The 13,512-nt window shown below is 40.8% G+C and overlaps 1 protein-coding gene across 4 annotated transcripts; it reads left to right on the plus strand.

Moving 5' to 3' along the window:
* The first annotated feature begins 56 nt into the window (after positions 1 to 56).
* LOC133649560 (vacuolar protein sorting-associated protein 28 homolog) lies at positions 57 to 13,005 on the plus strand. 4 transcript variants are annotated; one of them, XM_062046153.1, is made up of 11 exons: positions 57 to 115; positions 1,329 to 1,390; positions 1,476 to 1,504; positions 4,514 to 4,551; positions 7,554 to 7,643; positions 7,696 to 7,801; positions 7,860 to 7,961; positions 8,035 to 8,088; positions 12,215 to 12,306; positions 12,380 to 12,512; positions 12,657 to 13,005. In XM_062046153.1, exons 2-10 carry the CDS (start codon positions 1,351 to 1,353, stop codon positions 12,498 to 12,500), a joined length of 672 nt encoding a protein of 223 aa, XP_061902137.1. In that variant the 5' UTR covers positions 57 to 115; positions 1,329 to 1,350; the 3' UTR covers positions 12,501 to 12,512; positions 12,657 to 13,005. The 4 variants fall into 4 exon arrangements, with proteins under 4 accessions (XP_061902137.1, XP_061902138.1, XP_061902136.1 ...); XM_062046154.1 differs by having other exon boundaries at positions 12,380 to 12,506; positions 12,705 to 13,005; XM_062046152.1 differs by having other exon boundaries at positions 12,380 to 13,005.
* The last annotated feature ends 507 nt before the right edge of the window (positions 13,006 to 13,512 follow it).

Raw genomic sequence — 13,512 nt, forward strand, 5'->3', positions numbered from 1 at the left:
ACGCACCTGGGAATAATTAAAAATATATTTTCTGTCAGGCCCGTCGGGCACACCTTCGCTGGTCCTCAGGAGGAGGAAGTGTTTACAGTGACGTCATAGCGGCTCGGCCAACAGAGTAAGTGTCTTTTTCTTTCCCTTTTTATTCACAGCAATGAACAAAGTTCAAACTCTACGGACATGCCATCTTATTGAGCAACACTCACACGTACCAAAAGTTTATTTTTTACCGACTATGACCGCATTTACTTTGTTTTACCGGCCGCAGTTACGAGCTAGCATACGATGCTAACATTATGCTATCTAGTTTAGTAAAGGAAACTTAGTGACAACATTGGTTCAATATTTGTTATATATCTGTTATTTTTGTTGATTTTTACGGGTTTGGGCGAGCTAACCGAGCCTGCTCGAGGTAGAGTTGCCTACTTTCCTTTATTTTATTATTTTTTTGAATTTTATAAACCTTTATTTATAAATTGGGCCGCCATCTTGAAGTGGTGATGAGGAGCCTAAACTGACAGTTGACGGGTATAAAACAAAGATGCTAAACTGACAATTGACAGGTAGAAAACAAAGATGCTCAACTGACAGTTGACAGGTAAAAAAACAAATATGCTAAGCTGACAGGTAGAAAACAAAGATGCTAAACTGACAGTTGACAGGTAGAAAACAAAGATGCTAAACTGACAGTTGACAGGTAGAAAACAAAGATGCTAAACTGACAGTTGACAGGTAGAAAACAAAGATGCTAAACTGACAGTTGACAGGTAGAAAACAAAGATGCTAAACTGACAGTTGACAGCTAGAAAACAAAGATGCTAAACTGACAGTTGACAGGCAGAAAACAAAGATGGTGTTCAGCGTTTTCCTGCTCAAATGAGCGGGCTGTTGAAAATAGGAATCGGGGGATTACTTTTTACAAGTAAGATTTAACATTAACGTACTATTGGTTGTATTTTGTGAAAAGAATATTAGCACAGAGTTGAGACGGAGCAAATATCTTCAATGGCACTGAAATCCTAGCTGCTAGCAAACAAGAGTATGAAAATCAGTGGTATTCAGTGAGGTAAGATGAATGAAATGTTCATTGCTCCTGCCAAATGAATCGCACTGAGCGGAGCGGATCACCACTCCAAGATGGCAGCCCCGCGTCTCGTCAGCGCCAGTAGGCAGTAGCGCTCCATGCCGCGTACCCTTAGAACATGTCTATGAGTTAGACCGTGCTAAATACTTTTGTGTACGTTTGTTGCTAAATAAATACATGACAGTTGGCAACCCCAGCTTGACATGACAACATGGCTGAATAGTCAACACATGTCCCCCTTTTCTAGACCAGGAAACAGAAGAAGCATCATGTTTCATGGCATACCAGTGACCGGGAGTGTGGGAGGAGGTAAGACACTCTCAATAGTTCTCTTTTCCACCCAAACATGACCGACAATTCGGGTGTTGGTGTCTAAAATTGTGTATTTGTGCAGCTCCAGCCAATAAGCCCGAGTTGTATGAGGTAAGAATCACATTATTCACGTTTGCCCGCCTCTAGAACACAGCTGTCAAAGCATGGGAATAATGTGGATACTTCATCTTTCTTACTAAATGTTTTCATTGTTTCCATTTTGACAGGAAATGTTTTAAACTTTGATATAAATACAAACATTCAATTGTTATTGGTGTGAACCTTCGGGCACCTCGCCATTCCATTACGATTCTTGGGGTGAGGATTTGATTCATAAACACGATTCTCCATTCAAACTGATTTTTGCAATGTATTATTTGCTATAATAATAACAACACCTTAAAGGCCTACTGAAATGAGTTTTTATTTATTTAAACGGGAATAGCAGATCCATTCTATGTGTCATACTTGATCATTTCGCGATATTGCCATATTTTTGCTGAAAGGATTTAGTACAGAACGACGACGATAAAGATCGCAACTTTTGGTATCTGATTGCCCCTACCGGAAGTAGCGTGACGTCACAAGACAAAGGATTCCTCACAATTCCGCTTTGTTTACAATGGAGCGAGAGACATTCGGACCGAGAAAGTGGCGATTACCCCATTAATTTGAGCGAAGATGAAAGATTCGTGGATGAAGAACTTTAGAGTGAAGGACTAGAGTGCAGTGCAGGACGTATCTTTTTCCGCTCTGACCGTAACTTAGGTACAAGCTGGCTCATTGGATTCCACACTCTCTCCTTTTTCTATTGTGGATCGCGGATTTGTAGTTCAAACCACCTCGGATACTATATCCTCTTGAAAATGAGAGTCGAGAACGCGAAATGGACATTCACAGTGACTGAACATGTAAATACACGGTTAATAATTTTCAGCTTTGCGAAGCTAAAAAAAAATAGAAGCTAACTTAGCTACATAGCTAACATGATAGCAGGCTCAAATGCAGATAGAAACCAAATTAAAGCTGCAAGCAGCGTTGGACGGGTCCGCATTTTGGCAGGTGCTAGTCCTAGGTGTCCCAATACTTTTGTCCAGTGGTAGTCCTGAGTGAGACCTACATAGAGGTTTTTGTTTCGTGTCTCTACGATATTCGTACTGGGAGTTAGAGGAAGTTGTGTCAGAGTTCACATTGTCATTATAGGGTATTGTGTGTAGAATTTTGAGGACAAAAAAGCAATAATTGCATTTTCCGTTGTCATTATAGGCACCGGAGCAACTTTAGTGCTGCGGGTCTTTGAAGGCTTGTAAAATCAAAACCGTACTACTAATTAGAAGGCTTTCGTCAACTTTTAATCAGAAGGGTTCAATCTCTCTCCTGTAGCAGTTTGAAGCCGAAACGACAAACGCGCTCAGAGGAGATAACGTTTGATGTTTGGTGACCGGTTGTAACAAAAATTTTGTTTTGAAGGAGGAATAGCAAACTTCCTGTTGATTTTTGCTGAAGGATGTCAATCTATGAAATGTAGGTCTAGGCGAGACCTATATAGAGGGGGTTTGTTTCATGTCTCTAAGATGTTCCTACCGGAAATTATAAGCAGTTTTGTCTGAGTTTTCCTCTGAGGAGCAGTTTTTTCTCTTGTTTTTTTCAAAAATTATGTAGAGCACAATTTTGAGTTTTGGGGTTGTTTTTTTTTTTAGATGGCAATTTCTACCAGTCCCGATGCGTGTGAGAATTTTGGTGAGTTTTGAAGTATTTTAAGGGGGTCAAATTAGAGGTCAAAGACGTAAAAAGCAGTGTTTTTAGTACTTTTTTGTCTAAAATGGGAAATTGCCAACTTCCTGTTGGTTTTCGCCCGAGAATGTGTCATTATGAGTTGTAGGTCTAGAGGAGACCTACATACAGGTTTTTGTTTCATGTCTCTACGACCTTCCTAGTGGGAGTTACAGGCAGTTTGTTGTTGTTTTTTTTCCTAGGGGGCGCTAGAGCGCAATTTCGATTTTTGGGGTTTGGTTTTTTGACTAACTTGTTCTGGCACACTTTTTGTATGTGTGTAAAAAAAATTGGTGAGTTTTGAAGCATGTTAAGGGGGGCAAAGTTATAGGCAGCGGAGCAGCATCAGAGCAGTGGTTCTTTGAAGGCTCGTAAAATCTAAACGGTAGCACGTATCAAAACGCTTTCGTCAACTTTTAATCCGAAGGGTTCAATCTCTCTCCCGTAGTAGTTTGAAGCCGAAACGACAAACGCGCTCAGAGGAGATAACGTTTGATGTTCGGTGACCGCTTTTTACAAACATTTTGTTTTGAAGGGGGGATATCAAACTTCCTGTTGATTTTTGCTGAAGGGTGTCAATCTATGAAATGTAGGTATAAGTGAGACCTACGTAGAGGTTTTTGTTTCATGTCTCTAAGACGTTCCTACCGGAAGTTACAAGTAGTTTTGTCTGAGTTTTCCTCTGAGAAGCAGTTTTTTCTCTGTTTTGGTTAGTTTTGGGGTTCGGTTTGTTTTTTTTTAGATCGCAATTTGCACCAGTCCCGATGTGTGTAAAAAGTTAGGTGAGTTTTGAGGTATTTTAAGGGGGTCAAATTACAGCTCAAAGAGGCAAAAATGAGTGTTTTTAGTCATTTTTTGTGTTGAAGGGGAAATTGCCAGCTTCCTGTAGGTTTTTGCCCAAGGATGTGAAATTATGAATTGTAGGTCTAAGTGAGACCTACATACAGGTTTTTGTTTCATGTCTCTATGACCTTCCTAGTGGGAGTTACAGGCAGTTTGTTTTTGTTTTTTTCCTAGGGGGCGCTAGAGCGCAATTTTGATTTTTGGGGTTTGGTTTTTTTACTAAAGTGCGCTGTCCCAGTTTTTCTATGTGTGTATAACATTTGGTGAGTTTTGAAGCATGTTAAGGGGGGCAAAGTAGTGTGCAAAGCTGCGGAATAATAATCAACCTTACAATTTCAATAGGTTCCTTTGTACCTGTATAAAGGACTCACTGTGGGAGTCCTTTATACAGGGTACATGCGAACCCTAATAAAACCTTACAAATACAATAGGTTCCTTTTAATTAGGGCGGACCCTAAGAAACCCCAGTACAATGTGCCTTATTGACGTTTGATATGTTTTCAGGAGGTGAAATTGTACAAAAACGCCAGAGAAAGAGAGAAGTAAGTGTCACTCACTCCTTCCTGATCACTCGACATGCATGAAATCAGTTCAAACTAGCCTCCTAAATGATGATGCAACACTATCCTTACATATTGACAAGAGAAGACACACGTTACGGATACAGAAGATTAAAAAAAGGATGTATTTAAACTATATGATAGAATAGAAAGTACTTTATTGATCCCTGGGGGAAATTCAGCACCACAGTTCGCTCACAATAAACACTTATACTTTTTTTTACATGTGAATAATATAAATACAGTCTATTATACAGCATTATTCACATGTGAATAATATAAATACAGTCTATTATGCAGAATTATTCACATGTGAATAATATAAATATAGTCTATTATACAGCATTATTCACATGTGAATAATATAAATATAGTCTATTATACAGCATTATTCACATGTGAATAATATAAATATAGTCTATTATACAGCATTATTCACATGTGAATAATATAAATATAGTCTATTATACAGCATTATTCACACGTGAATAATATAAATACAGTCTATTATACAGCATTATTCACATGTGAATAATATAAATACAGTCTATTATACAGCATTATTCACATGTGAATAATATAATCTATTATACAGCATTATTCACATGTGAATAATATAAATATAGTCTATTATGCAGAATTATTCACATGTGAATAATATAATCTATTATACAGCATTATTCACATGTGAATAATATAAATACAGTCTATTATACAGCATTATTCACATGTGAATAATATAATCTATTATACAGCATTATTCACATGTGAATAATATAAATACAGTCTATTATACAGCATTATTCACATGTGAATAATATAAATACAGTCTATTATACAGCATTATTCACATGTGAATAATATAAATATAGTCTATTATACAGCATTATTCACATGTGAATAATATAAATACAGTCTATTATACAGCATTATTCACATGTGAATAATATAATCTATTATACAGCATTATTCACATGTGAATAATATAAATACAGTCTATTATACAGCATTATTCACATGTGAATAATATAAATATAGTCTATTATACAGCATTATTCACATGTGAATAATATAATCTATTATACAGCATTATTCACATGTGAATAATATAAATACAGTCTATTATACAGCATTATTCACATGTGAATAATATAAATACAGTCTATTATACAGCATTATTCACATGTGAATAATATAAATATAGTCTATTATACAGCATTATTCACATGTGAATAATATAATCTATTATACAGCATTATTCACATGTGAATAATATAAATACAGTCTATTATACAGCATTATTCACATGTGAATAATATAAATACAGTCTATTATACAGCATTATTCACATGTGAATAATATAAATATAGTCTATTATACAGCATTATTCACATGTGAATAATATAATCTATTATACAGCATTATTCACATGTGAATAATATAAATACAGTCTATTATACAGCATTATTCACATGTGAATAATATAAATACAGTCTATTATACAGCATTATTCACATGTGAATAATATAATCTATTATACAGCATTATTCACATGTGAATAATATAAATACAGTCTATTATACAGCATTATTCACATGTGAATAATATAATCTATTATACAGCATTATTCACATGTGAATAATATAAATACAGTCTATTATACAGCATTATTCACATGTGAATAATATAATCTATTATACAGCATTATTCACATGTGAATAATATAAATACAGTCTATTATACAGCATTATTCACATGTGAATAATATAAATATAGTCTATTATACAGCATTATTCACATGTGAATAATATAATCTATTATACAGCATTATTCACATGTGAATAATATAAATACAGTCTATTATACAGCATTATTCACATGTGAATACTATAAATACAGTCTATTATACAGCATTATTCACATGTGAATAATATAAATACAGTCTATTATACAGCATTATTCACATGTGAATAATATAAATATAGTCTATTATACAGCATTATTCACACGTGAATAATATAAATACAGTCTATTATACAGCATTATTCACATGTGAATAATATAAATACAGTCTATTATACAGCATTATTCACATGTGAATAATATAAATGCAGTCTATTATACAGCATTATTCACATGTGAATAATATAAATATAGTCTATTATACAGCATTATTCACATGTGAATAATGTAAATATAGTCTATTATTCAGCATTATTCACATGTGAATAACATAAGTACAGTCTATTATACAGCATTATTCACATGTGAATAATATAAATACAGTCTATTATACAGCATTATTCACATGTGAATAATATAAATACAGTCTATTATACAGCATTATTCACATGTGAATAATATAAATACAGTCTATTATACAGCATTATTTACATGTGAATAATGTACATATAGTCTATTATACAGCATTATTCACATGTGAATAATGTAAATATAGTCTATTATACAGCATTATTCACATGTGAATAATGTAAATATAGTCTATTATACAGCATTATTCACATGTGAATAATGTAAATATAGTCTATTATACAGCATTATTCACATGTGAATAACAAATATAGTCTATTATACAGCATTATTCACACGTGAATAATATAAATATAGTCTATTATACAGCATTATTCACATGTGAATAATATAAATAGTCTATTATACAGCATTATTCACATGTGAATAATATAAATACAGTCTATTATACAGCACTATTCACATGTGAATAATATAAATATAGTCTATTATACAGCATTATTCACACGTGAATAATATAAATACAGTATTATACAGCATTATTCACATGTGAATTATGTAAATACAGTCTTCTATACAGCATTATTCACATGTGAAAAATAGACACCTTCTAGTGTGTAATGTAGGCTACTTCTGGCTCTGTATTATCTATAACTGTCACCTTCTAGTGTGTAATGTAGGCTACTTCTGGCTCTGTATTATCTATAATTCAGATACGACAACATGGCGGAGCTGTTTGCTGTAGTGAAGACCCTGCAGGCGTTGGAGAAGGCCTACATCAAGGACTGTGTGACGCCTAACGAGTGAGTGACGGGTGACTAAGTCCCACAGGAGGGTTCTAACGTGCTCTCCCAGGTACACGGCCTCCTGCTCCAGACTCCTGGTCCAGTACAAGGCCGCCTTCAAGCAGGTGCAGGGCTCCGACGTGGGCTCCATCGACGACTTCTGCCGCAAGTACCGAGTGAGTCCGTGGTCCTTTTTGTGTTGGGCCTCCTGAACACCTCCCTGCCTGTCCGCAGCTGGACTGTCCTCTGGCCATGGAGAGGATCAAGGAGGACCGGCCCATCACCATCAAGGACGACAAGGGCAACTTGAACCGCTGCATCGCTGATATCGTTTCTGTACGCTCCTCCCCTCGCTCGTCTTCCTCCTCACCAGCCAGCAAAGCACGACTGACCGTGTGTCTCCTTGCAGCTCTTCATCACCGTGATGGACAAGCTGAGGCTGGAGATACGTGCCATGGACGAGGTACCTTCAACTCACCACTCTTAACCTCCATTAGCCTCTTTGTGGGAAACACAATCACCAGGTTCAAACAGCCATGACATCTATTAGACAAGACAAGAAGCCAAGGAATCAAACAGAGACAGGATTCAATTTAGCTCATGGGGAGAAAGGTGTGGGGCTGCACACTCAGCTACATGAAGGCAGTCCCAACGCGCTCCTCCTTTATTTGGGCATTGTCTCATTACATTACATTAAACAGCTGCTCCGAAAGGGGAGGTGGTCATAAACCGCTGTTGCATTCGGTCATAAGCAGTTCAAAGAAAAGGTGTCTGGTTTTCCCCCCTCTCTGCTTTGTAGACCAAGGTCTTCCTGTGGCTGTCCAATCGATCAAAGAAACCGGAGGTTCACCAGCCTTTTTGCCTGATAACATCAAAGACCGCGTTTGTCTTGTCGCAGGTCGACCTGAACTCACGGGAACACAAAGTTGTGCGGTAACTTCTGCGCAGTTACTCTGACGCTGTACTTGTAAAAATACAAATATGATAAAAATGAAAATAAAAACTAGAACAGCCAAATAGCTAAAACTAGTATGCATATATCTAAAAAAAAAAAGGCTTTTTAAAAAAAGAAGGGTTTTTAAGCCTTTTTTTAAAAGCATCCACAGTCTGTGGTGCCCTCAGGTGGTCAGGGAGAGCGTTCCACAGACTGACAATAACTATAATATTGCTCAAATATGTACTTTACAGATTTTATTTGGTATTATTTTTGGATTGTTTTGCTTCCTAACATCTAGAACATGTTAGCGGTGCATGCCACCTAACATCTAGAACATGTTAGCGGTGCATGCCACCTAACATCTAGAACATGTTAGCGGTGCATGCCACCTAACATCTAGAACATGTTAGTGGTGCATGTCACCTAACATCTAGAACATGTTAGCGGTGCATGCCACCTAACATCTAGAACATGTTAGCGGTGCATGCCACCTAACATCTAGAACATGTTAGCGGTGCATGCCACCTAACATCTAGAACATGTTAGCGGTGCATGCCACCTAACATCTAGAACATGTTAGCGGTGCATGCCACCTAACATCTAGAACATGTTAGCGGTGCATGCCACCTAACATCTAGAACATGTTAGCGGTGCATGCCACCTAACATCTAGAACATGTTAGCGGTGCATGCCACCTAACATCTAGAACATGTTAGCGGTGCATGCCACCTAACATCTAGAACATGTTAGCGGTGCATGCCACCTAACATCTAGAACATGTTAGCGGTGCATGCCACCTAACATCTAGAACATGTTAGCGGTGCATGCCACCTAACATCTAGAACATGTTAGCGGTGCATGCCACCTAACATCTAGAACATGTTAGCGGTGCATGCCACCTAACATCTAACGTCATCATCATGGCGCAGATGAAGGCTGCCTCGGTGCTTTCGTGCGCTCTGTTTTGTTTGTTTTTGTACATAAATTGTGTTTCCGGGTGCTCTTACACCCGCGAAGAGCTACTGAACATCAGATCCACCATCCCTATGGACTTGTTACCAGTCATCTTAGCGTCCGCTGCGGATTTGGTCCATTCTGCGATCAAAAGAGGGAAACCGCATCGACGAGGAAAGAGAGCGGGCGCACTTGTCCGTCTTCGCGGACGGGGATTACGCACGCCTCTACCAGGCATCTTCCTCTCCAACGTCCGCTCACTTGCCAACAAGATGGACGAGCTAGCGTTGCTGATGAGAAGGAACAAGGACTTCTCCTCATCTTGTGTGTTGTGCTTCACGGAGACTTGGCTGAGCGCAAGTGTCCCGGACAGCGCGCTTCAACTAAAGGGCTTTCATCTCCTCCGCGCGGACCGAGACGCGGCGCTGTCTGGCAAAAAAAGAGGCGGGGGACTCTGCTTCTTTATCAACAATAGCTGGTCTACAGACGTGACTGTCATTTTTAGACACTGTTCTTCTTCTCTGGAATATTTCTTCATCCACTGTAAGCCCTTTTACTCACCGCGTGAGATTGTTTCATTCATTCTCGTGGCTGTTTACATCCCGCCCGGCGCGGACGTGCGTGACGCTCAGCGCGCGCTCGCAGGACAGATCTTACATGTGGAACGGTCTTTTCCTGACTCTCTTGTTATCGTGCTTGGTGACTTTAACAAGGGAAATTTGAGCCAGGAATTACCAAAGTATAGACAGTTTATTAAATGCCCGACCAGAGAGGAGAACACGCTGGATCACTGCTACACTACATTGAGCAAGGCTTTTCATGCAGTCCCGCGCGCTGCTCTTGGACTATCAGATCACGTGATGGTGCACTTAATCCCTTCATACAGACAGAGACTGAAACTGGCTAAACCTGTTATGAGGAACATTAAGTGTTTCACCGCCGAGTCTGTGGACGAGTTGCGTGCTTGTTGGGAAACGACAGACTGGGAGGCAATTGGAGCGGCCACGAACAATCTGGACGAGTATACGGACACTGTGACCTCATACATACAGTTCAAGGAGGCGCGCATCATTCCAACGCGCACCAGGGTTTGTTATAACAACGACAAGCCCTGGTTCACACCCAAGCTCCGACAGCTGCGCAAGAAGAAGGAGGCTGCGTGGAGAAGCGGGGACCGAAGTACATACAGAGAAGCGAAGTACCACTTCACCAGGGAAGTGGAGAAAGCTAAATCTGTGTACTCTAACCGTCTACAGGAACAGTTCCGCTCCAATGATTCTGCGGCAGTTTGGAGAGGTCTAAGGGCCCTTACGAACTATAAGCCCAAAACCCCCCAGGCCCTGAATGACCGGACTCTCGCTCAGGGCCTCAACACACATTACTGTCGTCATGAACGGCCTTCAGCTCATCAAAGCCATGCTCCCCCCACCATCACCCTCCCCACCAATGCCAGCACATCATTAAAGGAGTTAAAGGACTCCAATGACATCACAGGACTCCAAAAGCACAATAAGACTGTAAAGACCCTCTCCATTAAAGAAGAGGATGTACGCCGGCAGTTCTTGAAGCTGAATACGCGGAAGGCCCCCGGGCCGGATGGTGTCTCCCCCTCCACTCTCAGACACTGTGCGGACCAGCTGGCTCCTGTCTTCACTGACATTTTCAACACCTCTCTGGAGCTATGCCGCGTGCCGTCCTGCTTTAAGACCTCTACCATTGTCCCTGTTCCCATGAAAGCACGGATCACAGGACTAAATGACTACAGGCCGGTCGCGCTGACGTCTGTGGTCATGAAGTCCTTTGAGCGCTTGGTCCTGCCCCACCTCAAGGACATCACCGCCCCCCTCCTGGACCCACTGCAGTTCGCCTACAGAGCCAACAGGTCTGTGGATGATGCAGTGAACCTGGCCCTCCACTTCATCCTGTAGCATCTGGACTCCCCAGGAACCTACGCTAGGATCCTGTTTGTGGACTTCAGCTCTGCCTTCAACACCATCCTCCCTGGACTGCTACGAGACAAGCTCTACCAGCTCAGCGTGCCCGACTCCCTCTGCAGTTGGATTAATGACTTCCTGACAGACCGAAGACAGCACGTAAGGCTGGGGAAGATTGTCTCGGACAGTCGAACCACAAACACTGGTACTCCTCAGGGCTGTGTACTCTCCCCCTGGCTCTTCTCCCTGTATACAAACTGCTGCACCTCCAGTCACCAATCCGTAAAACTGCTCAAGTTTGCGGATGACACCACCCTCATCGGGCTCATCTCGAATGGCGATGAGTCCGCCTACAGGAGAGAGGTAGACCGGCTGACGTCCTGGTGCAGCCTCAATAACCTGGAGCTGAACGCCCAGAAAACAGTGGAGATGATCATGGACTTCAGGAAAGTCACAGCCCCACCATCCCCCCTCACCCTGATTGACTCTCCCACCCCCGTCCCCATTGTGGACTCCTTCCGTTTCTTGGGCACCACCATCACAGCAATAAAACTATTCTGATTCTGATTCTGATTCTGAACAAGTCTAGTTAGTGATCAGGATGAGTGTCAGTGTGCTGACCTACACCTTAAACACGTTGAACAACTTATTTTGGTGTTACCATTTAGTGGTCAATTGTAGGGAATATTTACTGTACTGTGCAATCTACTCATACAAGTGTCAATCAATCAATCAATCAATCAATCAATCAACTCTGTGGTCAGATCCAGCCAGACCTGCGGGAGCTGATGGAGACCATGAACAGGATGAGCAACATGCCTCCAGACTCTGAGGCCAAGGACAAAGTCAGCCGCTGGTGAGCTCTGCTGGTCACATGATGGCAGTGATGGTGGACAACATTCATTCATTCATTCATCTTCCACCTGCAGGCTGGCCACCCTCAGCAGCATGTCGGCCTCAGACGAGCTGGATGACAGTCAGGTGCGCCAGATGCTCTTTGACCTGGAGTCTGCCTACAACGCCTTCAACCGCTTCCTGCACTCCTCCTAGTCTTCTTCTTCTTCTTCTTCCTCCTCCTAGTCTTCTTCTTCTTCTTCTTCTTCTTCTTCTTCTTCTTCTTCTTCCTCCTCCTCCTAGTCTTCTTCCTCCTCCTCCTAGTCTTCTTCCTCCTCCTCCTAGTCTTCTTCTTCCTCCTCCTCCTCCTAGTCTTCTTCTTCTTCCTCCTCCTAGTCTTCTTCTTCTTCCTCCTCCTAGTCTTCTTCTTCTTCTTCTTCCTCCTCCTAGTCTTCTTCTTCTTCCTCCTCCTAGTCTTCTTCTTCTTCTTCTTGTCCACTCTAGCCCTGGAACTCCTCCTCGTCTTCTAGTCCACCATCTTGTCCCTCCTTCTTCACGTCCATTCCAGCGCTGGAAGTGCAACATAGTTGTGCAGAGCACGGCCATGATGTCTGTGTCCTCCAAGTGAAGAAGAGGGAGAGGATGGTGTGTGCGGGTGGTGTCATCTTGTACATACTGAGTAACTCCACCCGCTTGGAGAAATAAAGGAAGTCCAACCTCATTTCACTCTTCAGTGGGGCTCAAGCTGGAGGGTTCCTGGTTCCAATCCTGGCCACTGCCCTTGGGCACCACCTTGCTGGTGTGTGTGTGTGTGTGTGTGTGTGTGTGTGTGTGTGTGTGTGTGTGTGTGTGTGTGTGTGTGTGTGTGTGTGTGTGTGTGTGTGTGTGTGTGTGTGTGTGTGTGTGTGTGTGTGTGTGTGTGTGTGTGTGTGTGTGTGTGTGTGTGCGTGTGCGTGTGTGTCACTCACTCTGGTAGAAATGTAACAGGAAGTATTGTTGTAGCAAATCTATTTGCATATATGTGTGTAAACTTTTTTTTTTCATTTTTCTTTTTTCTTTTTCATGAAAATGCAATCTGATTCATGTCTGCTAATTAGTGTGTTTTAGAAGAACTTATCACTCTTAGAACATTATCACTCTTTAAAGAAGAACAGTATCACTCTTAGAACATTATCACTCTTTAAAGAAGAACAGTATCACTCTTAGAAGAACTTTATCACTCTTAGAA

Source organism: Entelurus aequoreus, linkage group LG05, assembly GCF_033978785.1.
Source record: "Entelurus aequoreus isolate RoL-2023_Sb linkage group LG05, RoL_Eaeq_v1.1, whole genome shotgun sequence".
Lineage (NCBI taxonomy): Eukaryota > Metazoa > Chordata > Actinopteri > Syngnathiformes > Syngnathidae > Entelurus > Entelurus aequoreus.